Genomic DNA, 26473 nt, shown 5'->3' on the forward strand with positions numbered 1-26473 from the left:
TGTTAGGAAGAATGTATTCTAAAAAGTGTCCTTAAACTTTTATTAGAAAAATCATCTTCAAACAAAGTTCATTTAATGTATTATCTTGTATACATATCTGATAGCTTTTAATTCATTTTTTATTACTGTATTTTTTGTAGTTTATAAATTTGGTAAATCAAGTTTATGCCTAGCGTGCACTTTGGTATTCTCACTGCTCTTTTCTTCCCTCTTCTAATCCTTGTTTCCTAACCAACACATTCTTTTGTCACTGAATTTTCAAGCAAAGCTTCCAAAGCTTAGTTGTTCCTTTCGAATTTTAAATGTATTTGGCCTTTTTTCCTTAGGCATATTCCGTAATACATTTGTCTACTAATTCATTTAGCTACGTTATTCATGTTATTAACAATAAAAGAAAAGGTACCACATCTGTTTGTTCACCAGACGTAATATGAAAGGACTTGGGAACAAGTATGAAACCACAGGAGCTGTTTTAACTCAGGGCCTCTTTTTCTATTAACATGGAAAAATGGGAAGGTAGGTGCAAGACCAGAAATCAGCCAAAATTAGCTTGGGATTCAAGAAGGCTGTGATGCAAAAGAAATATGTAAGTGAGAAGAGAGAGCTAGGAGTGGTGGAATTTAAGTGAAGGCAAGTCTTGATTTAGAGGGTAGATGAAAGGTTGGAATAATAAGAAAAGAATCTTTGCATTTGAAGTGTTATTTGTCCTGATGCTTGTACATGAATCAAGTATACTTTGATACCAGTGGAAGATGAGGTTTTGGAAAAAGCTTTTCGTGCATAGGTAGAAGAAAAGTTTTGAAAGTGAAATGTGTTGTGGAGAAAGAAGTGATGAGATTTTGCGACAGCCTGCACGAGTGGATCTAGAAACAGTTTAAATACAAATATGACTCCCTTTTTGCTATCTGTTGAGGGTTATAAGTTGGACATTGGGAAGGATGTTGGTATTTTCAGTAGTAACAGATAACAGGAGTTTGAAGGAAGAGTGAAAAAGCCAATGTGCCTGAAAACACAGCCAAGTAATTGTGAGTTGACTTTGAGTGCAGTGCTTTTTTAAGGAATCGCCAGAGATGGAAAAAAATTGGAGAGAGATGGCTCAAGAGGGGAAAGATCCCTGTGTAACTTGAGCAGATGAAATCATCTAAAGAAAAAATGAAATGGGAGCAGGGGACTAAGAAGGGACTATTGAGTCTTTACGGTGAATGCAAAAAGGAAGCAAGGGGTCTAATGAAGGAGACAACAGAAGAATAGTCAGAGAATTTTGAGCTGAAATAGATCGGACTAACCAGAGCTTAGAAAAATGAAGGTATCAAAACCAAAAACAAGTTTAACAGAATGAAAAGCAAGAGGGAGAGGTGATGTTTAACACTAGAATACTGCTTGATGCTCTTTAATGCTCAGTAAGATTTAAGTGCAGGATTCACTATGCAGATTCCTGTGCTGAAACAGAGCTTTAGCTCAAACCCTTAGAGGTATGTCTGTGCAGTTAGAACCATAGATGCTTTGCTCCCCAGGCCTCTCTGAGCTGAAGTTTTACCAGATGTCTTGTCCTAATCTGATCCTTTACTTCTACTCTGGCTTTTACTTTCTACATTCAGTCTACTCATTTCCTCTTTCAGAAGTCTCTATCAGTCCATTTGCGAACTGTGACTTTTTAAAGGTTTATGACTTGTTTGCATGTGGATTGATTTAGTGAAAGTGGCACGGATTTTATGACCGGCGCAGATTTTACCACTGGCAACATTCCTCTTCCTCTGCCACTGAATCGAATTCTAAACCTTTTCTTCAAAGCGTAAAGGCACTAGAACTTTTCAAAGCATGGAAATATCAGAATTTAACTGTACTAAACAGCATATCTTTTGTCTCCAACCTGTGGTGCTGGAATGGTTGAACTCTTTGAATGCAATAGATAAATACATAGCTCTGTAGACACAGACTCTATAATAATTCTGCCTAAACCATTTCAGTACGACGAAGTTAAAACTCTGAAAATGAATTTATACTGAGAATGTCGGACAACCCTTAATATTAGGTAGCTTTATGACCCCAACCTGTTATAACTTTTGCTTTAAATCTCTGAAGTCTTGTGAAATTCCTGAGAGGAAGTTGACTGGGGCAGTATTTTCAATGAACAGAAGCATTTGCCACAGAGGTCTTGTTTCAAAAGATCAGAAAAGAAAAATGGATTTGATAAACACTTTAATAGTAATTCAGCAATTCTTCCACAATCTTTTTTTTAAACTGAAAATATCTTCTTGATATTTGACGAAACAATACAAATTTCTTCAAAGCCTTATTGAGGTTTTTCCTACTGAAATGGCAGAGCTAAGTTACTTTGAATCCTAAATGTAAGTGGAACACACAACTTTGATGTTAAAAAAAAATCACAAGAGATTACAGATAAACTTAACTTTGTTAATATGAAGAATTTTCAAGCCTTTTACCTCTTAGAATTCTGAAATTTGATGACACCAGACTTTAAACTAGTTTAGAACATATTTGATAAACTTGTGAGAAATAAGATAAATTATGATCCTAGATAAATTATGCTGGAAACACATGCTTGAAAGAACCTTCAGAGTTAACTTCTTCTGACTTTACCACTTATCATGAAAAAGATTGTTATATCTTCAGATCCTGTGTCTGCACTATTCCCACATTGGGTAAGTTATACCATACCAGAAAAAAAAGCAGGCGTGTAATCAAATTGTATGATTTCTCTTCTTATTATGCAATAAATTAAAAGTATATTCACCTTTAATCTGTTAGAAGTGGGGCTAATATCCATTATTCTTGCATTTTTCCTTCCCTCATTTTTATATTAAAAATTAAATAGCTTTTAAAATCTTTTCGATATTTTGGAAATAAAATTTCAAGCAATCCATCCAGTTCACCATTGTTATACAACCTTTCACGTATGAAAGTTATGAGAAAGTTAACATGTATGAAAGCTATGAGAAAGTTAAGACTTGTAAGACTATAAACCTGTCAATTTATACTACCAAAGAAAGTTTGCCCCTTCACAAATTTTCATGGAAATGAAAGCTAAATATGACTTCAGCCATAATTTACCCTAAGGCAATTTAAGGTATGGATTTACAGCAGGTGCACTTCTACAATACGCAGTGTATCTGATTTCCCCAAATTGTTTAAAGAATAATGTTTGACCCTACTAAATGAAAATCAGTGATTTTTTTTTTACTGTTTTCATAGGGAAAAAAAGTTTACAGGATTTTACCTTCAAAAATAATCCAATAGTCTCTGTTTCAACTCTACAGGGACAGTTGCATCTACCTTTTGTAATCTTTTGCTTTCCCTCCGTAGTTCTGTACCTTAAAGGTAATAACATTCCCATTTCCTCCTTGCTAACCCTGTTTTTCTCCTGAATTGAGAAGAGATGGTAAGAGAGTTTGTCCTCAGAAAGTTTGTCTTTCATTGCCCCTTTTCCTATGTCGAGTTCTATATAAATTTACTCTTGGTGAGTACCTGGTTAGGATCTTTTCAGCAGCCTTGTTGTGTATTATACTGCCCTCCTTCATCAGAAGTTCAGTCTCTGTCCCTTACATCTGTAATGGTAGTACTTATTAATCTTCTCAACAGTGTTTCTCAAGAAGTCAGGAAAAAGAAGGGAACTTTAAGTTGTAGCTTTAAAACAAGTTGTAGTTTTTCTCCAAAGATCCATGCTAATTCTATGCATATGAAATTTCGATGAGATTGATACTAGATTTTGATTTTAGATACTTCTTTTTTAATCTTCTTTTAAGGAAGACGTCAGAGAGGAATAAGGTGTACTTTTTGAATAGTAAGGATGAACTGTCAGAAAAGGAAAACAGTTTGCCACTATATTATCAAAAGATAGTGGTTCACTGGTGGGGGAAAATAGAGTGACTTACAATAAGGTAGTTCATCAAATACATCCATTATAGGAGTTTGTCTTGCTGATGTGTGTGTGGTAATGATTCTTACACAACATATTCATGTATTATTAGAGTTTGATTCAGTATAACTTTCAAAAGAACTTTATAAGCCACCATTTCTTACAACTAATAGTTATGATTTATTTACTCATAGCATTTTTTTGTAAGTGGAGGGGAAGATAGTATTTTGCATATTAAAATACTTTCTTAAAGATCAATATTATTTTAAATTCATGAACATGTATAAAATACATTTTTGTAAGCATGGCGAGGTTTGAGAATGTATATTTTGTTAGCCAAACATTATGCCCTGAAAATGAACTTGATTTTTTTTTTTAATGGTCATGATAAATGCAAATAATATCAGTTAGTTACAAGTTTAGGGCTTATGCTACAGAAGTGCATGTGTACAAAGTGAACCATTTAAAATACTTTTTCTGTTGCATCGTAACTTAACACTAGTGAAATGCAGTAGTGTTTTTTGGTACATTTTTTTCTTTCCACTACAGAACAAACCCCTCAATTTCTTCTCCAGTCTTTCTATATTACTGCAGTTCTCTATAGCAGTTGTCTTGAGGCTGTGTGTCAGATTGTGCTGCAGCCATTGTTGATATGTGCAGAAAGGTTTTCTGTTCCTGTCAATGGAATTATCAGGAATTACAAACGGACTAGAAATTGCTTTTCAAAGTGATTAGACCATTTGTACTATTGAATATTGATTTTTACAGTAAAACTCTAGACCACAAAAGCTGAGATGAGAGCACGACTTATTTTACTGGGCCCTGTTAAAAACAGCATTATCAAATCTTTCAAGATGTTTCTCTCATCACATACTAGTCTGTCTTAAAGAAATAAAGCCCCACTTGCTTTTCTGACAGCACATAATAAATTGACTGATGTAATTCAGTTGGAGAGTTGAAAAAATGCGTTAGAAATAATGGAGCATAACATTCTAGGGTTAACATTTATTCGTAGATGATGCAATTAAATAAAAGGGGCATTAACTTCAAGGTCAGTCAGTAAAGTAATAAAAATGAGTATTTTAATTGAATTGTAATTGCTTTCCATTGATACATGCAAGTAAAGTAAAATAGATGTCAGTGCTGCAAATTATAGTTCTTCTTCCTAATTAATTTCTTAATTCTACATACAGTCATCCAGGCCTTGTTGTGGGTTTATCCACCCATCCAGCTTTTTTCAGAGCTGGATTCATGAAGGAAGAACCTGTAGGATGTGGTTAAATTGAACATACTAAGAATTTATGATACTCTTTTTTTTTTTTTTTTTTTTTTTAAATCTAGGGCATTTTAAGGGCCTGAAGCAATCTATTCATTTGTTTAAAGAAAAACATGTCAAATAGAAATGTAGATTTATATTAGATATTATGTAAGTATGGATATAGATATTTCATTATACACTGATTGTAGCAGTAGACATATGGCTTCATCTGGAAATGCATACCGCTAGAGATTTGAGTTGTGGATTACTGAGTCTACAAATTGCAGATAACCTTGGTTTCTTGATGCCTTTAGCAGTCCACAGTTTCTGTTCACTCACAATATTTTGATATAGTTTGGGGCAATATTAAGTGTTTCACCCTAAAGTATACACAACCGATTTATCTGAATTTTGTATACTATTTGTATAATTGTTTCTTTTTAATTATTATTTTGTATTCACTGAGGGCAGAACAGTAGGTGTATCCTCCTAAATATCACAGGCAAGTTGTGCATGAAATAATATGATGTCTGGATTTGGCATATTTCTTTGTCCCATGTTTGTTGTGTATCCCTTGGGCTAAATATAAAGGAAACCAATTTGTATTTATTAAGGAAAAGCGTTGTTTTTCTTAGAAAAGTAATGCTCTTAATGAAGATTGTTAATGTAAATTTGTGAAATATGTACTGTAATATGGTCCTCATTATTACTAATTTATTTTAAGAAAAAACACTTGTTTTGCCTAATACTTATTCCATTAAAATCATGGGCATATTGTTAAGCTGGTGTATGTTGGAAGATGTCATCAGAGTCGTTGGAAGTGTTTAGTCTAAACCAGATCAGCTTTTGTCACAGCATACAGCACAGCATGTACCACAAATACTTTTGTTGCTCTGTATCTGTTGAAGTAGTCATGATAGTTACACTTCATGTCCTTTATTGTCATTTTACATTGAGGAGTATTATCTGCCTTTAGTTTCTAAATCACCATGGATGTAAATTAGCTCTGTCCACAGTGAAGATAAAGTTCTCCAGCTATGGTAAATCATTGCAACAAAACCCTAAAAATAGTAAGCAGACAAAATTAGACTTGTGCAATGAAGACAATATAAGAAACAGCTGACTTCATTGCTACCTGTTCTAAATGAACTGCGTAAATTGTTGATTTTGTCAATCATTAAAACATGTTCATCCCAAAACTTAAACTGATAATGTCCCTTACTTCTATACAGCATTCCTGCATTTTCTTATTATATTCTCATCCATGTTGGATTGTGTGCTTATAGTTGTTTCCATTTTGCTCCGTTATATGAGATATTAAAAAGTATAGCCCATTAGAAATATGCACTAATGGCCCAATGATGCAGTATGGAAAATGGTAGGAGTTTGGTATTTAAAAAAAAAAAAAGTTTTTTGCTTTGCAGTGCAAAGTACAATCTATTGAAATGAAATAAAAATACTTTGAAATGATTTCCACGGGCATAAGTGATCAGCATCTTATATCTCGCAACATTCAGATTACAGTTTCAGCCTGTTAGTAAAGAGCAATAAGCCAATACCCAAAAAAGAACAGAGGGAGGAATAAACTCAGTCCTTTTTAATTTTAATTATTAAGCAACTTTTACAGTGTTTCCCCAGATAATGAGGGAATTTTTAATGAGTTTCAATGAAATATTTAAAAACTTTATTAATGTTTTGAAACCTCATTCACTTAACTTGTTTTAGTTTCACAGAAATTTAAATATACCAAGACCATTACTATAAAAAATTAAAAGGCATATCAGCTATTTGAACTCAGGAAAAACTTCATATAATAATGTATCATACATTTATATAATAACTTTCATCTTCAGTGATCCAAACTGCTTTGCAAAGTACATACTTTAGAAATTGTTTCTAAATTGAATCATTCTTATAGCAGCTCTTTAGTGATACTCAGTATTGCATAAAAAAGTAGAATGGAAGAAATAAAGACAAGTACTGCAAACAAAAAAAAAGCAATAATTAAGAATTGTAGCAGAATGTGTTCACTGAAAATTTTCCAGTATTTATTTACTTTCAGAAGTCATCATTTTGTTTTCTCTTATTTACTTCAAATGTTAAGACTTTTTGACCATTTAGTCCCAAATCCAACTAGGATATTTATTTGATGCTGTTTGGTGAAGAAGATGATATACCTAGTTGTTTTTTTTTTTAATAACAGTACTGATTACTGGCAATTGTTTGATTTATTCCTGCGAAATGACCACGCAACATTCACGAGCTTTCTTTATATCTCTCTCCTTTCTTCTTTATTGTGTGGGTCACACACACAGACTGGGACTTAGCAAAAGAGTTTTTACTATGGGAAACAGTCTTTGTCACTTACAGTAGTTTGTTACTGGAGTCTTGTGTCACAACTATAAAAGATTAAACTGCATTTTAATTTAATATGTATCCGCAAAGGCAACTTATGACACAGAGAGGTAATTTTTGTGGAGTACTTTTATTACTGTGGACCTGTTTACTTTATTGGTTAATGAAATGTCTAAGAAAGGAAAACAATAGCTTTTCCAGTTGACATAGAGTGCAGAGGAAATTGGTCGTATTTTCCAGAAACATGGAAACCAGTTGCCCAAAGGCCATAAGAGAGAATTCTAAGTACCTTTTCTTTAGGATCAAAATGATTTTAGATACAGTGGAACTAGCTTCTAAAGGAGACTTATGTTTAAAAAAAAAAAAAAAGTCTTCCCTGATGTCTAAACAGTACTTTATTGTGTAAAATGTTTTACACGTGTTTTTGCAGGTTTAGATCCAGATAAGCATCTAGGAAAAACACTTGATCAAATGGAGCCTTTTCTTTTGGAGGTGAGTATTACTTAAAGAATACTCAGATATGCAGTGTTGCAACTGTAAATGTAACGTAAATATTTAAATGTAAATATGATAAAATTAAATAAATATATGCAAGTTAAAGAGATTTTCACAGAAAGGAATGGGTGTGACAAAATTGCAGGTGACACAAAATTTCGATACAGATATCCCAATCTAAAGGTTTCCTAAAATTCTTTACATGGTCCAACTGCATAAAGTTATTCAAAAATGCAGAAGAGGTTTATTTCTGAGGATGTACTTCATTCTGTGCAAAGGGTTATGCAGTCCTCAAAGCAGACAAAGACTTGTAGAGAGAGCTAATAGATTTATTTAAATAAAAATTATGTAAGTAGGGGGAAAAAAAGACTAGCTTTTGTCCACATGAGTCTTATTCAAGTTTGAGGTAGAAGCATCAAACATCAAGCTAAGTACAGATTGAGAGTAACTGCTCTGAAAGTGTGTTTTCATGTCTTTTCCGTGACAGTCAATTTATGGTTACCACAGTTCCTTGTTCTCAAGCCAGTTAGCAAGCCATGATCATTTGCTTGTACAACTGTTTACAGAGCTGCACTGTAATCTTTATCAGTGAAATGATCTAAATTTACACAAAACAATCTCCTAAAATATTTTTTGTTGTTAATTTAGATCGCTTAAGTTCAGCCTGGCTTCACAGGCAGTTTTATTGGAGCAATTAAGGGCATGATAAATAAACTATTGCAGAAGAGAAAGAAAAGTAATCAGAATTTGGTAGAAACTTTAAAAATCTCCTTTGCTTTTGGAAGTTAGCAAAGTTAAATAGGAGTTATACCTTGAGTTTAACTTCATTTTGTTTATCACTTACTCAGTTTGAGAGAAGAGGATAGATAAGGTACCTGGAAAAGCTGAGGGGGATGTTAGCAGGAAGAAGAATGAAGGTCTGTAACTCTCTCAAATTGTCTTGAAAAAAAATTTCCTAGCCTGTACTTAGCTTGAGGTTTGTTGCTTTTGTTTCAGAGCTGGAGAACATTTCTGGTGTGCAGAAATATCTGCGTTTGTTTTTCTGTTTGTTTTTTTTTGCCCCCTCTATAAACTTAATTGGTCTAAAAAAAAAAACCCCTCCATTATCTCTTCCTATAAGTCTTGCTTCTATTATATCTTTAAATCATCTCTACTACAGTAACAGTTCTTTAAGAGCACTTGGGCAGGGGGAGGATATATTCTCTTGTTCCAAAAAAAGGAAAGAAAGGGATGTAGGGAAATAAATACCTTCAAATATTCTTGTAGTACCAGTCAAAAAGCAATGGCCCCAATATACAGTAGATGTACACATAAATAAACATACATGTTCATGTGTCATTATTAGAAAATGTTTTATTTCATGGGATGATCATAAAGGTAGACTTAAATAGTAAATCTTCACTAAATCTAGGGATACCTGTAAGATCCAGGGATAGTTAACAGAGGATATAACCTTTCAGAAAAGTATGGGTGGTATTTCCACAGTAAAAGGAAGGAAGAGGGAATGGCATCACTCCTTTAAGCATCAGTGAGCTTTGAGATTAGGTAATGTAATCTCACTGAACCCTGAGCGAACTTTGAAATGGCAGCTGTGTTAATACGGCTGTTTGGCTCAGCTAATAAGGCACTGAGAACCAGAGTTTGCCAGGTTCAGTTCACCACTTGTGAACATTGTTCGACTGCACTGTTAGACGTCCAGGAGGTAGGCTGGTAAGTTGGCGTTGCACCATGCGAATGTGCCAGATGGGAGTGTTATTGCACTCCATTTTTGTGCCATAGGCATGCTCTGAAACTGCCATGCTGCATAGTGCGTGAGAGTAACGTTACTGGGGAAAAGTGGTTTTATTGATATGTAAAGTCACCTACTGTGCGTACTATAGAAATAGTTATTGAATTATAAATTCACATAAAGGTTGTTTGGAAGATCTTTGGAGTCACAGATAAATAAGTAAAGTTTAAGAGTACAATAAACATTTAAGTACCCCTCTCCCATTTGTGCTGTAGATCACTTGAGCAAAGTTTCTGTTTGTTAGAGGTTGGTTCTATAGCATCTCAGTAAGTGACAGGTAAGGAAGTAATAAAACTTTGTGATAATGAAATAACGAATAATTTACTGCAAAGCAGATTAAACAGAAGCATCAGCTTTACTGTAATTTCAATTCCGTATTGGTCAGTCACATTTGGATAATCTAATATTTATGGGGAACTAGTTAAATAAACTGAAAGTAGAAAATTATACTTCACAGAAAGCTTCTGTTAGCAAAATTTAAGTTGTAGTTTCAGTGAGGCTGCAGGTGTGTACCTACTCACCTCCACTGGACCAATAGTCTTGCTTCCCTTTAACACTGTAGCAGCAAGTGAGGTAATTTTAATTATATTAATAGGTTACAGTACGATAAGTATAAGATTTAAGAAGTGTTCTCCATTTTAATTTCACCATTATTAATCTTAAAAACAAAATCAGAAATTAGAACATCCAGAAGTGTCTGATTTTTTGGGAGATAAAGGTATTCTCCGTAATGTTTGATAGCTAAAGGTAAATGAGAGTTAGTTGGTTTCATTGAAGCTCTTGATGTTGTGGTTTAATACCTCTCAAAACCCACGTTTGTGGTTTAATCTCTTATTAATACCCTCATACACAGAGCAATGACTGAACAGCTCAAGGTGTAGAACTAGTAGGACATTCTCATCCTCCTTGAAACCAGTTGTCAGGACAATGTAGGGGAGACTGCACAACTGATACTTGTTTCTGTAGCTGTTTTTTGTGCATATGCATGCTATGAAAGTCAAAGTCAGTACAAATAAATTGTTTTTCTGGATACTTAGGAGGCTTTAAGGCCTAATGAAATCAAACTATTTACTATAAACTGAAGAGAAATGCTTAGGTTTACGATTTGAAAATTATTCTTTTGCAACCCAAACAAGTTTTCAACATCAGAAATTCAGGCAGACAGAATAAGAGAGCAAGGAATTCAGACATTGCAGTAAGGGAGACAGACAAAATTTCATATTCATTATTAGTACTGCATATCCCCCAAACTCCGCAACTTTTATATACGCTCGTTTCTTTGATTTGGGTTATATTATCTAACTGGTAATTTCAAAATATCATGACAGGTAGAGCTTGGAATTTTACAATAAATTCCTTCAAAAATTTTTTTTGTTAATTTATGCTTTTTCCTGGTCTGTGGGATTCTCTTGTGAGTTCTCTGTTGACAGCTAATGTTATTTACAAAATAGTTGTTTATTTAGCTAGGTGCAGGATTTTTCCTTGCAGCAGTTTTCCTAATGTGGAGTGCAAATTTGTGAGAATTGTTACTCAGACTAAAAGGAATTTAAATAGTGTTCTACATGGTTTTCAGCTTTGTTGAAAAACAGATTGTTTCTTCATAACTTCAGTGCCCAGAAAAAGGCAGTGTTGAATATAAGAGGGGCTTTGATACAGGACTGTAATATGTATAATTCTTGTTTTGATTCAGGATTGGTTGGAAATACCCTGCTATACATTATAGCGTGTATTTACGAAGTTCAACTTCTCTGATGCTAAAGATCAGGGATTAGAACCTAATGATACAAGTTTACTTGCTTTCATACTAAAACCTTGCTTACTTTAAGCAATTGACAATACAAAGTCATTTGTCTTACTAATATGCCTGTCATAATTTGGCTCTTGGACATACAAGAAATACACATGGAGTAGTCATTTTCTTCTTAGAAAAAATCTCTCACTGAGGCTTTATAAGATGAGTGTCAATGTGGATTAAAAAAAAAAAAAGATGATTTCTTCCACTGAATTATTTCACTTGGAAAAAATCATTGCCATCTAAATTTTCAGTGTCCTGGTTTGCTTTAATTTATATACTTAAAAATGTGTTTGAGATAGAGATAATAATCATTAAGATATCATAGAGATAATAATCATCTGTGGCAGCAGAAAACTGGAGAAGTTTGGAGTGGGAATAACTTTGAATTAATTTTGTATTTTTTTTCTGTCTTTATAAGGATGAGGTTAAGCATATGGATTGAATGATGATCATGTACTTAGGGGTGAACTTTACCAGCTCAGGACATTGGCCTTATAACAAAGAAAGTTCTTGAATTATTATTTTTTTCTAAGTGATAGCTCCTTGATTAATTATTGATGAATGATTGCTAAATATAGCAATTATATCAATTTAGCAATTGCTAACAATTGCTAAATTGTTAAATTGCTGTCATGGACCACTGTTTCATACATACCAGGAGCCCTTGCTTTTTACATTGAAGGCTTTATTGGTAACTTGCCAAATCTCAGGGTCTGCTCACAATCTCCCTAGGATTTCTGAACAGGATATCAAGTGCACATTGTGGTAATACTTGCCTGTACTTCTGTCTTTTCTTTACAAATTGTTTGTCATTTGTATACTTGCCTTAGAAGTTGATGAGTACTTTGTGGTGTAAAGAGTGTTTCTGTAATTATAGAGAATTTACTAAATGTTAAAATTGCTGTCTGGGAACTAAGTCTTCACTTGAAATAGGAAGGGCTTGAATTCTTATCTTCCATCTTTGATAACTAAACTCCTGTGGAAAAAGTGTGTTTTAATCCTGGTGTTTCATTGCCAAGGTAGGAAGAGACTATTCTTTGGGTAATGTTTGGGCTATTCTTTTACATATCTTATGAAAGATCTGATTATGTATTTGATTTAAGATGAGTATGTAAAAGTTGTTTTCATCGTACATTTATTTTGGATTTTGAGTTTAAGTGTAATTTGTAAATATAGTATTATATGAGGCTGTTTTCTGGCTCATCAGAACTAGAGGGCATATTTAACAATCATAAAATTTAGATTAAAGTCCAACTAAGCTGTCATATTGTTATGAATATAAAATCCAACATGCAAAACAAGTCAGAATATATTCTTCTTTGAAAAATATTAATATTTTCAAATTATTAAAAGGTAAGTTTCTGATATTATTGATGACATCTAATTTCTTTGACTTTTTAAATGAACATTAATGGTCTGTTCTATGAGCTGTTGAATATCCTCAGTTCCTGTTAACATTAGCGAAAACTGAAAATCCTTTAGCACCATTTATAATTGGTGTCAAGGATGTTCCTAAAGCCAGTGACATTGAAAATGGGGACTTCCCAACATTGACAGCAAAGTCTAACATCTTTTGAGTATTTGTTGTTAATTGCCAATAAGTATTCTTGGCACTGATATTTACAAGCTTTGCTACCAATTTTAACAGTGACTTGTCATTTGTTCTATTTACTGTGGAGAAGGTCACAATTGGAAAAACCTTTCCCAGTTTTGTCTATTTCTTTTTTTTAATTTTTTTTTATCTTTTTTTTTTCCCTAGTGGAAGCTACAAGGAGAGGAAGAATAAAAGGTTCTGACTAACTGTTTTGTAGGTTGCCCATTCTTATTGTATCAACGTTATTTATTCTTGATACATTTATCCTATGGAAATCTGGTTGCAGTTGTTGGCAGATGAAGTTCTCTCATGTCAGGAGTGTAATTTTTTAATGAGTACCTGATTAAATAAACATTATATAATTATTATTGGAAAAGGTGCTTTTCTTTAAAAGAAAATGTGAAAGGGAAAGTGAGAAAGTCTGATAAATGATTTAACAGGTGTTGCAAAAGGGATTTAGATTTTTTACTGCAAGACAACTGAACAGTCACATAGAGTAATACGTGGTATTGTTTTCTCAGAGCATTTAAACTTTCCTTCAAAATAAAGGTTGAAGAGGATTCAGGCCTTTTGTTTATTAACTAATTAAGTTGATCCTTTGTTCTACAAAAACATTCAAGTTGCATATATTTCTTTTTCTTCTTTAATACCTATTTTTAGAGTTTTTGTTCTTTAGCTAAGGTGATGGCTGAAGTTGTGAACAGTCTTCAAAGTTTTAAAATAAAAAAACTTTCAAAGAAAAGTGTAGATTAACACAAAGGATGCATTCAGTTTCAACAATAAAAAGACAGTATTATTTGAATATATCAAATAGATATGCTACACAAATCTTGTGATAATGATGTAAAGAACAGAACCTGCAATACAAAAATAACCCAGCTGTACTTGCCTAAAAGTAGAAAAACAACAGGTGTGGGATTATTTTCCAGCCTCCGGAGAGTCTTTTTTTTAACCACATCCCAATTGTTGTGGAGAGCTATGTTGCTACTTCAAGTGCAGAGACAACATGGATGGGCATCTGTGCCTCGGAGGGAAAGCATATGGGAGTTGGATAAATATTCCCAATAGTAAGATTGGTGTTAGCAAGGGAGTTGAGGACTGCTGTTCAGCCACTCATCACTTGAAGAAAAATATTAATGCTTTCGTCACGTGAAAAAGCCTGGGCAGGGCTTGTAAAGTGGCTGGAATGCTTTAGAAGGTGATGTAATCTGCTGATTAGGATAACAGTTTCTCCTGCAGGAAAAGGAAGAGTGCTTCCGTGCTGGGGCATCTTGCCAGTGCTTGATTACTGCCTATGGGTACAGTACATTAATACACTATTACAGTCAACTGTTCAGCAGTTTTATACTCCTTACTCGAGTAAAAGAACTTGGTTAATGCCCCACAGCTGCTTACTTATAAAGCACAAGATAATTAAGATGGTTACATCTATTAAATTTGAATTTATTGGATTTGTATAGTTAGGTGTTTTAGTGAGATATCCAGATAACACATGAAACTTCAGAAATATTTATAAATGTATATTTTGATTTAGAAAGTATGTTCATACAATTTAGAACATGTTGCTTCCTTTTAAAAAGTTTCTTCCTCCTTTAGTGGAAGTATCATTCCTTCTTTAAATCTTTCTTTAGATTTTTGGTTTTGATTTAGTTGGTTCTATTTGATAGAATTTTTGGAAATAATGGGTACTAACCAAAATCAGAATGCAGTTGTAAACCTGTTGCCAGAAATTGTTTGTTGTATGCTGTTATGTATAGTGCTGCTTTTGGTATTAATTTACAGTACAAGTTTCTCACAGAAGTGAACTACCTATAATAAAGAAAAGTAGACAAATCTAGGAATCTGAAAGGGATCCTTATTTGTGCAGCTTTTCTATCCACTGTGGAAGAATGGCTAGGATTTTATGTGTTTATCTGAATGTTACAGTGCCAGTTTTACTTAAAATATAAGACACTGGAATTTTTTGGATCAATTTGAAACACTGTACAAAGAAACTAAGAACCCTCTGTTTGATATTCTGGGGTTTCAGAGTTTTAATGAGTAGTCTTTTAAAAAGTACACACTGAAATTTTCAGCAAAATTGAAAGAGTGCCTTAATAAAATACTTGTATTTAATTATGTACTTTTTTTTTTTTAAGCTTTCGGAGAAATATGGAGTCCACATTTGTGGAGAAGGTGGAGAATATGAAACATTCACTCTGGACTGCCCTCTGTTTAAGAAGAAAATAGTTGTGTAAGGAACAGTTTCTACCATTTCCTTGTATTTAAGCAATGGGAACATACTAACATTTAGCTTGAGGCAAATTTTGTTGGCAGAAGAAAAACATGTTCTCTAAGTTCACAAACACTCACTTTGTTTAACACTGGCAAAGTCCTCTGAAAACTTAAATCAATACCTGACAAGACGAGGCCTTCATAGAAGGCTATAAACTTTTTCGACATTTGCACTTTCGTTTACTTGCTGATTATGGCCTGCAGTAAAACTGGTACCTGCACACTGACACTTTTATCCTTTCATGAAGTGCGAATTGCCTGTAATATTTATCTTTCATTACAGCTACATTTGATAAATTGCCACATCAGTAGCCTGTGGGTTCCATTAACTCTGTGGGTGGGTGGGGGGGGTCTGTGTGTGTGTGTGTGTGTGTGTGTGTGTGTGTTTAAGTTTAGCAGCCCAGAATGATAATGCTAAACATTTTTCTTCAATTATTAGAGGATATTTTAAATGCAAACTTTGCATGAATCCATCCAATTTACACTGAGTAGCTTATTGCTTTGACATAAATTGCTAAAATCTGTGTAGCAGGATATGGAAAATGTTTGTGTCTTGATGCAAGTTTCTCAGTACAGTCTGTTAGATAGCTTAGCGTGCATGCTTTGACTGAGATGTTTTGACTGCGGATCCTATTCTTAGCCAACTAAACAGACTGTAATAATCATGTATTGGTTATATTTAATCTTCTTAGGGAAGGTCAGGATTATGGAGTATACAGACATGATTAAGGCTTTGATGTTGAAGGTCCATTTGTTTCATATTTGCATAACTGTCCATGTAAGGAACAGAGGACTTGTAGTTGCTGAACTCTGTTTCATTACGTGACGTTTGGGAAGGGGAGAGCAACAGACAAGCTAGAAAGGGGATAGCTGTTATTCTGGTAGGTATCTACTGAACTGAATAGAACTGAACTATTGGTTGACTCAATGATAAATCCTCTAGAAACAACTGAAAACTGATAATTTGAGTCTAGTGATGCCTCCATGGAGGAAAGCTATGGAATTCCTGAATAAGAGGAAAATTCAGAAAGAAACAACATACAATCCTAAACTGAGTTTAAGTTCATGGGTGGAATTGTGAATCTATGGACCAGGAAGTGAGACTAATGGAATAGATTCTCTGGAAGGAGACCAGATGCTAGGTAAAAGCAGTAGGCTGCGAATCAACCTGCTGGCTGGTAGGAATTGGAAAGTTAAGCCTTGGAAGTTAGAATAAAATGTGGGTGATATTTCTTAAAGAACACTTTACGCAAATAAATTTTGGGGAGAACTAGGAGGAAACTGCACAATATGTCCTCAGATAGAAACAGTTCAGTCTCTTCCTAGCAACAACACGCAAAAAGAAAAATATTGTGAAGTCATTGCTAGAGCAAGATTCACTTTTGCATTTAAGGCCTGATATGATTGCTATTAAAATGAGAAATTTTTATCAGTTCTGGTAGATGTAAAAGGCCAAGTTCTGTGACCGTCTTTTTTTTTTTTTTTTAGAGTTACACTGCCTATTACCAGACAGGTGTGGCCTGTTCAGTATTTATATTGCAACACTTGCAACAAAAAGTATACATCAGAAAAAGGTTAACTGGATTTTAACTGACAAATTAAATATGCTTATATCAATTTTTGCATTTAAATGTGTTTGGCTGAATATCTACATTCTTGCTGTTTATTTTTAAGGCTCCTTATGTTACAGATTAAGTCTGGGCCTTCTATTCGAATTGGGTGCATAATTCCCCAGTGTTCCTTTGGAAAGCTCTCTCTGCATACATACAGTGGATTGCAGGAAAATTATGTGAAGTCTCATGAGAAATTCTTGGTTGGTATAAAAAGTATGAGCACGGAGCGGGATTTCTATTCTTACCATCAGATCCTACAGGAGCTTTATTTGCGTAGGATATGAGGAACACTGTTAGAAAAGGACATTATGCCCTTGGTTTGGGGTCAGACAAATATCAGTTTAAATAGCTTAAAGTATATTCTAAATATATTCCATGGTTACCAGTGGTTTAATGAGCCATTCTGGCAACTTGGAAAGCTAGAACAAAGGTGGTCTGACTAAGTCGTCTTTTTTTCTATTGGCACACTTGAAATAAGAAGTTCAAAGAGAAAATGAGCACACATCTGGTAATCCCAAATTATATTAGAGGATTCTCTTGGAATCAACGAAGCTATATTTCCACCTGCTTTGCGACACTGGAAGGTTGTAGTACTGCACGCAACATTTATAGAATGATGCAGGATGATTTGAAATTCTTATTAAATCAGCCAGGTCCATCTATTGTTAACAAGAAATTCACAACAAATTACAGGAAAAGACATGGCTGTAAATCAATGGTTGTTTAATAATAAATATATGGCACAGTAGACTGTTAAACTGAGTTATAGTTCTGAATACACACTAGTGTAATAGAAACTGAATAGCTACACCCACATTGTGTTTCTCTGGTTTGATTAGCCCTACTTAGTTCTTCCACTCCTTTGTTATGAAGACATACCTTTCAAGGGGCCGTTCATGTGAAAATCTATTACGTTATGAATTTTTACAGCTAAAATCTTAGTAGTTTCTTTTTCATTAAAAAGATACAAGTTTGTTTATTTTGGTACTAGTCATTCTTCTTTCTGATATATACTGAGAGACTCTATACAGGCTATATAACCATGTTTTTAGTTGTGCTAGTAGTTTCCAAATGTTTAGATAGTCATGATTGTGGTATACACTGTGATATGATTTTTTTGAAGCTTAAATGTAAGAATTAAAACTAACAAGATAAAACCTGTAAGGATTTTCAAGGTCCCTAAATTCCTGTGCACAAAACTCCCCCAGTATTTTTCCTAGAGGAAATTTCTGCAGAAGACATTGAGGATGACTCTTTCCTACAAAAGAGGAGAAAATCTAACTTGCCTATCATTTATAAATAGACTTTTGGGTAGTATTTTCACTGGTTGATGCTTTTATCATGTGAAACTTCTGACAAAATGTGTTTCCACAATATCTCCTTTGAAAAAATAGGAAATCTTCTAGACCAGGAAAACAAAAACTTATCCATGATGTTGCTTATTATGGAGAAGTGGAAGTCTCTTTAATATAAAAATTCATGACTATTTTTGCTTAAGATTATTAAATTGAATTGTCATTCCCCTCAAGCTTCATTTAAAGATTATGCTTCACAAACCAGACATGCCAGATTAAGTGAAATATTTGAAAGCAAACAAAATTTATGAGTGAAGGAGGATCTTGCAATCAAAATACTTAACCAAGAGTCAAGAGATTGGTTTTATCTGGCTTTCCCAGGTAATCTGTTGTAATCAGATGTCAGCTTTCTTATGCTCAGTATTTGAGAAGTGCCAAGCACTTACTGTCTCTCTTAAATGGGTATTTAAAGTTGTAATTGATTAACGTCTCTGCAGATCATAAAGACATAGTTCTGTTCTATGTGAATGCTACTTAACAGACCTACTCTTATGATAAAGTTTTATTTATAGACAGAATAATTTGAATTTTTTCCCACTGCAGTCTTAGGGTCTATTTCTTATGATATCCATTTTCTATTACTGCAGATTTTCAAAATGGTTTTCTGCCCATTTTCAGTCTTCCAGTTAGAATTAGAACATACTATGATCATTTGAAGAGAATTATTTCTAAACTTAAAGGTCTATCATTGAGGAATCTTAAAAGAGTAGTTAATATTTTAATCTTAAAGAATCTTGATAATAAAGACTTAATTATCAAAAGATTACTTTTAAAGCTTATTAAAAGGGAAGTGAATACCTTCATTTGCTGAAGGTATTTATCATTATTGTGTAACTTAATGATGGTGATAATCTTAGGAGTTTTTAATTTTAAATTTCAAACCACATTTTATAAAACAGATATTTCTTTTAATTTTACTCTTTCATTAAGTCAGTGGAATCTGGCCAAGACTTCAACTGTTTCTAGTTTGCTTCTTTTTTATGTAGCATTACTAGAAATCTTGTTTGGAATCCCCAAGCCTGTCGGATCTCTTTGAATACTGTGAAGACATCAAGGGCATTGTGGTTTAAAGAAAATTATCAGTATGTCCTTAGCCTTACTTATAACAATTCTCAGATTTTTTTGTACTGCATCTGAGTTTCTCTTATGTTTTCTTTGAGGTTTTTAGTTTCTCACCTTCTGATGTTTGTTTCCTAGATATACCTTTTTCTTAAGTAGTGAAACCATGCAGATGGATATAACAGATACTGCCTTTTGTGAATCAAAGTGTGACAGACTGTGTCTGTAAAAATGAAAACTAAAATTAACTAATTTGAATCAGCACACTGGAAGTTTATCATTGTTACCAACACATTTGGCATTAAGAAGTTGTGTCTAGTAGTTTTCAATATCAGATGCAAGATGGTCAAATCAGTCAGTTTCTCAGCATGAAATATTATATGGTGTTAATACTGTAAGAATTAATTCCTGGAGCATTAATCAGGAAGAATAGACTTTTTTTTAATCTTCTGTTGATGAAATTAGAAGATTGTTTTACTTGTTAGTCTCTAGAATCTAAAACATAATACCATTTATGCTTGCATAGGCTTCAGGTAGCTAAATCTCTCATTAGTGGTCTGGAAGTATAGTTTATCCTTTTTGAAAATTGAATATTAGTGAAGGTAAAATTGTGTTGTTAAATAACCCACTACATGGCAACCTTTTTTTTTCTTAATTGATGTAAAAAAGAAATAATAGCTAGTAGATTTTCAATGAGTTACCTTGGAGACTATGTTGTACCTTGACTAATCACTGTATATAAAATTATACATTAAAATATCATGCTAATAACATTGTATTTCAGGGATTCAGCGAAGGTGGTTTTACATTCAGCTGATGCATTTGCACCTGTGGCTTACCTTCATTTTTTAAAATTACACTTGGAGAATAAGGCAAGTAGATTCCAGATTTCCTATTCCTTTAATTGTAAAGCTCTGTGCACACTTTCTCTTTTTTGTTGCTTTTTCAGTTTGGAATTAAGCTGGATATTCTCATCTGCCTGTACTTAGAAATAGCCATGTACATATTTAGTTGAACTGCAGAAGTTGCCATCAGAAAATCTCAGCACAAATGCTTCCCTGTGTCAAATGAATGAATGGAGGTAGTATATTTGTGTACCATTTTTAATCTTGAAACCTCAAGGTACTCAGCAGACACTGTTCAATCAAGCACATGTGTAATCTCTGTAGTGCAGCTAGCCACGCTGTGGAACACAACTGTGCTGGGAAACTACGCGGTGTTGGTCTGCTAGGAGGTGGCTCCTCTTTCTTCTGTTTCTGATGTGAAGTGGTTAGTTTAAAAACCTGCTGATCCACCTGTACTGGTGGCATACTACAGCTGGAGGCATACTGGTTTTGTGGTGTATCTTTTCTATAAGAAAGATACCTCTACATAATGACTTCTATCTTTTTCTATCTTTTTTATCTTTCTCTACTATCTGCACCATGAGTTCATATAGAGGAGATACTCCAGTCAGAGAGCTTAAGAGCAATTCACTGAGACTCATTCTTACAGCTTATGATTCCATGGAAACAACAGAATAGGAATAGGAACTCTAGTGGTTTAAATATTGCAAACTTTTATGTGAGCAGAGCATAACTAAAAAGGTCAAATCAGAATTTATTTTCTCCTGTTTTTTGTGATCACTTTTCTATTTTTTTCCTTCTTTGTTTTATAGGCGAATTGATTTTTTTTCCTCCTGAACATTTATAAATGCTAATACTTTGTTATAAACACAAATATTATTTTGAAATGCAAGTCTGCTCCCCCCCCCCAAAGTTTTGACATATATAGGCTCTGGAAAGGTTGCAAAGACAGGCAATAACAATTGCATAGTGAGGTAGAGCTTTCCCTAACTAACTTGTTGTGCGTGATTACCAAAATCATGATAAAATGAAGATAAAATCACAAAGCTAAAGATTTGGAGATTTCCTTGCTGGCTTGTTTTTTATCAGATATCGTCTTTAAATTCTACTTTAAATGCTGCTTATTTCTGGAGAGAATGCCTCATGATCTTCTGGCTACTGTTGAAGTCATATTTGTATAGACTTTCCTGGTTTTCTTCCACACGTTTAAGATCACTGAACTATGTGCAGAGTTGTTATAAGAATGTTATTATGGTGATGTTTTACATTTCTCACTCTCTTGAGTGACTTCATTTTCTATAATTTTTTTAAATAGATAATTCATGTTGTTTTTTTCCTTTTTAATTCTATCTTTACAAATAGATAAAATGTTCATAAATTTTGCTTCCACGATGACCTCATTTGTTGCCTTGGAAAATATATCCTATCCTATTCCATCCTACCAAGTTATAGTTTCAGATTTTTTTTAAATGTTAAACATTAAATAGTTGTGTGGGAAACTGATGTCAACCAACTATGTTAAGTGAAACCAAATAGGCTGAATTGGGAAAATTGGCGGGGAAGGATGATAATATATTAATATTTCTTTGGGGGCAGTGACTTTATTGCTCGTGGCAAACTTGATGCTAAAATGTACCATGCATCACTACAATGTGACAGGCTAGCGAAAATGAAAAACACAAAGCTTTACATAAATCAGGCAAAAAAATCGTATTAAAATGCATAACATTTTATATAGGAATCAAGATTTTACTTTTATCTATTCAAAAGCTCTTTTCTCCTTATGTAGATGTTTTAGATTTGGTTAAAGCCTCACAGTTTCAAGCAGTGTTATAGCAAATCATATTTCAAATTCATTGTAGACAAAGCTGTCACACTCTCAAAGAGGTAAGCTTTACAGAGGCACGGCCTGGATTTTGGTGTGTAAACTAATGTCTTGTATAGTTAAAAGGAAAATAGTTTGTGTTCTGCAGTAGTTGTCTCATGAGGAAAAGCATTAGAATCTTTTGGCTGTAGATTATTTTATGTCATGGTAAAATGAGCTAGATCTTCAAGAAGTTATGAATATGGAGAATCAGTCGATCTTTCAGAGCATAACATGTTACTAAGTTAGCATAGTTTAACTGCATAATGTTAGAGATGCCATCAAAGTTGATATGCCTGTACTTTTCCTCACTATTTGGTGTTTACAAACCTCATGAAAAAATTTAAATATTAGTAATTCACCACTCAAAAGCCGGTACTACAATAACAAATCACTGCAGGTAGAAGAAAATTCTATTTTAGAAGGAGAACTAATTTTAGTTCCAGGCATTCAAGAGAGAATTGAAAATTGTTCAAAAAATACTGCATTATGAGCAATGCATAAAAGTAGCCACTTAAGTAAGCACTTTGTAGAAACCATTAATAGACTATTTTTAGTTCTTTTTAACTTTTATTCTGTATTTATTTTATCTTAGTTATGTGCCACAGATGTTAATTGTACATTCTTTGAATTTACTTATGCAATTACATCTAGTGTGCCTTAGTCTCTACAGTCTTTCCTCCTCTATAATGCTTTTTTTTCAGTTAAATCTCTTCATGTTTAACTACAAAGTCTGGACAGAAATTTGTTTTAGATTGTTTCTGGCAGCACAATGAGCCCTTATGCCTGGGGGAAAATAACATTTTACTCACTGTTCTGGTTCAATACATTACTGTGCAACTTCAAGACATAGTTTTGCATAATAATTGAAGGATTTTTTTCTTCACCCTCTTTTCCTTCATTACCAGTAATACAGAAAAGGCTAAAGAGATAATTCTGTATAAGATTTTAGTATTAAAACATTATTAAAAGGTTCATAAAAACAGCTCAAGATAACTTTTTTTCATAGATACTTTACAAACTGCTTATTCATGGAGGCCTCATTTACTTCAGTGTAAAAAATGAGGTCACCATTGCTGTGTACATAATACAGATATCTAGCTTCATCAGTATTGTACCTTGCCTGTAAGAGCAAGGCTTTGCATGTTTCAGTGTGTGGCAAAGTGTAGCTTTGAATTCCACCTCCCCTCCCAAGGGGGACACAATTTCTGAAACATTTTCCAATATTTTTTTAATCAAATGTATCAGCATTTGTATTCAAAACAAGTTTAATTTTGAATGTTTTCAATTAATTATACCCATAATTGATTAAAAATGAAACACAATTTTTTGCTTTGAGAGCAGAATGAGTTTGCAAAACACTTCAGTTTTCCTGCAAATTATACTATTGTGTTATTAAGTTAAGCTATGTAGGCTTATGAATGATCAGAAACAGAAATTAAAGCTGTTGGAGCTTCTGCTGATATGGTAATTTTTTGTGAACATCTTTCTGATGACAGTATTGAATGCATTAACTAACATTCATATTTTAAGATTTATTCTTTCCCAGATTTGTGATTTAATAATGAATGCTTTCTTCCTGAATCCCAGTGAATTAAGAGCACACCTGCATCAAGAAATACAGGCACTGAAACTACAGGCCCTCAAGTTAGTCCAGATTTAGAGGGAGTTGCATAGTTTTCTTTCTGCACTTGACAAGAGGACACAGAAAAGTAGCCTGTTTGCCTGTTAGAGACAAAACCATGTCTACTGCTGTTTTTTCTTGCAGCATACTATTGCATTATATTTACCTACCACATATTGATATTGTGAGGCTTATTTCTTTTCCTGTTTGTAAAAGATCTTGAAATCATCTGACAGAACATACTTCAGAAGTGCAAACAGTTATGTCCCTGTAAAAGGTCAGCAAATCTATCTCAGAAGTCAATTTGAGGATGATTTTAAAATTATTTGTAAATGTTAGAAAAGGTGTCTGGCAAATATTTACATGCCTTGTGTACTAAAAGAGCACAATCCTGCATGTTAGATTTGACTTTAGAGCCCATTTCTGTCCAGCTCCTTCTAGCATGAATTACTTTTGTTAATCTCCATTTGATCACATTTTTCATTTCCAACCCTACAATGAAAATGCTGAAAAAAGAGCTTCATATTTATTTGTCCCATGTATATTAAAAGTGTATTGTGAGCTTTAGGACTTTAGCTATAGAATTAGACTGTATAAGTGATGTTCAAGTGGAATGGGAGGGAATTTTGTATTGCAAAACATATTTCTTATTGTTCTTTAGCGGTCCACTTGGGAAATATCTTGCAGGTGGCATTTTTGGAATATTTTGTCACTACTGCATGGTATTTTCCCTAGCTAACCCTTAGTTTCCTTCTAAATCATAAGAGTACAGGTAATCCTTGTTGTAGATACGTTTTCAAAACTTTGTAAATTATCATAAATTGTTTTCATTGTAAAATGATTTATTTCAAATACTAAGACAACAGATAAAGGATTTTATCTTTCCTGCATCATTTCCTTGTAGATTTAGTCCAGTTCTTAGAGAAAAGAGATTATTTTTTGTCTCTTCTCATAATGAGAAGACTTTACCTGAAGGTCTTTCAGAGTAAATGACTTTCCTATATGTCTGTATGCAGTACTTGAAATACTGCAGGGAGATGCATGTAGTCTCCCTCATTATATTTGTTTTAAGGAATTATATTTTGAAGGTAGACAGCAAAGAATAAAGAGATTATCATAGTCTTTCATTATAGAAAGGTCTTATGAGCTCTCTCCTAGGATATTCTCATTGCTGTTCAGTGGGAGAACTATCAGTTTTGGGATTTTGTTGTGACAGGTTTTTATAACAGTTTCTGTGGTGGAGCGTTTAAGCTTTTTAAGAAGGAAATCCGTTGTTTTCATGGAAGACAACTACATGGATTTTCAGCTATATCAGTCAAAGTCATAGCTTCAAGGCTTTTCCAACAGGAGAATTTGGATCTTGGAACACTCATGTGTTTGCTTAACTTTATTCTGGGCCCACTTATATCCATGAAATGAGTTATGCATTTAGGCTCTGATCCAAAATTAGGTTAATATCACAATGTACAGTAGGTGTGGGAGAAACAGTGTAACAAAAGGGAAAATATATTGCTGCTGTGAAGGATGATGAAAACATTATGTGATAAATTAGGCTCTGCAAGATTTAATTAAAATGTCATTATAGCAAGGTGGGGGGTTTTTTTTGTTTGTTTGTTTTTTTAATGGTGAAAAAGTTATTCAGGGAGAGTTAGTCTCTTTGTGGCAGTCCATGCCTTTTAAATTTTAAATTCTTAGATATTTTCACTGTGGACAGGAATAGGAAGTCAGCATTTGTGTAAGGTTTGAATATAGCTACTAAACAGAGTCTGGCAGCTCTACTTATATTGGCATTGAGCCTGTTGCTCTTTTGGTGCCAGGTTCCACACCTAATACCTCTGCTGAAGCCTGCACCTGTGCTGCTGTTGAAAGTGATTGATTATCTGTTTTTGGAGCATTGTGGGATTCAGCCTTGAATGAATCATTGCAATGTATCATAGCCATTGAAATCAACAGGAGTCTCTAATTATTTGTGTAGTCTTTCATTTACATCACAGACATCACAGAATTTCTACTCCTTCTCTAGTAATTTCAAAAATTTTGCAGCTGAGCGGCTATGTATGTGTATAAACATGTATAATTTTTCTAAATCTGTGAAATGATATTGATGTAGGCTTACCAACATATAGAATATTAACATATTTAGGAAAAAAGGGGGATGCAACTGAGTGATATGAAAATTTCATCTGGCATACATTTGGGATATTTGTAATATTCATGAATTACAAAGCTACAGGGAAGTTCTGCAGGTCAGGCCAGGTCAGCTGTGATACAGTCTGCGTGTTGTACTATATCCCCATGATTTTTTTTATGAAGCACATTTTGCAGAAAAGATATTTAGAAATGTATTTAAAAGAACGATTTTTATACATGGCAGAAAAATGGGATAGGTGCTGTTTTCACATTCACTTGCATAGTATCATAAATTCAGTCTTTCAGATTAGGGAATGGAGAGATGTTACTAGTCTTTAATAGTTAATACACAAGATTTATGCATCAATAGTTGTCTTGAAAGGTAATAACATAAAGCTGAACAACAGAATGAAACAAGGAGGCTATCATATTGACAAGCTGGAACTTCTCCTTTTCTAGTTAACATAGTTTTTGCCTGATGATTGTTACATCATATTGAGGTTTAAATTCAGGTGGTTTAAAAACAAAACCAAGGGCAGCAGTGTG

General features: G+C 33.6%; 1 protein-coding gene across 8 annotated transcripts in view; it reads left to right on the forward strand.

Annotated features, from left to right (window-relative positions):
• DPH6 (diphthamine biosynthesis 6) overlaps nucleotides 1–26473 on the forward strand; it is a 232215-nt gene that overhangs the window by 79596 nt on the left and 126146 nt on the right. For all 8 annotated transcript variants that reach the window (XR_010884170.1, XM_067296660.1, XM_067296661.1 and 5 more), the window contains exons 6-8: nucleotides 7921–7982; nucleotides 15302–15396; nucleotides 20249–20336. Coding sequence is in view for 7 of the 8 variants with exons in the window: in XM_067296660.1 (XP_067152761.1) it covers nucleotides 7921–7982; nucleotides 15302–15396; nucleotides 20249–20336 (245 nt within the window). In the remaining variant the exon portion in view is untranslated. The remainder of the gene's footprint in view (nucleotides 1–7920; nucleotides 7983–15301; nucleotides 15397–20248; nucleotides 20337–26473) is intronic.

Source organism: Apteryx mantelli, chromosome 4, assembly GCF_036417845.1.
Source record: "Apteryx mantelli isolate bAptMan1 chromosome 4, bAptMan1.hap1, whole genome shotgun sequence".
NCBI lineage: Eukaryota > Metazoa > Chordata > Aves > Apterygiformes > Apterygidae > Apteryx > Apteryx mantelli.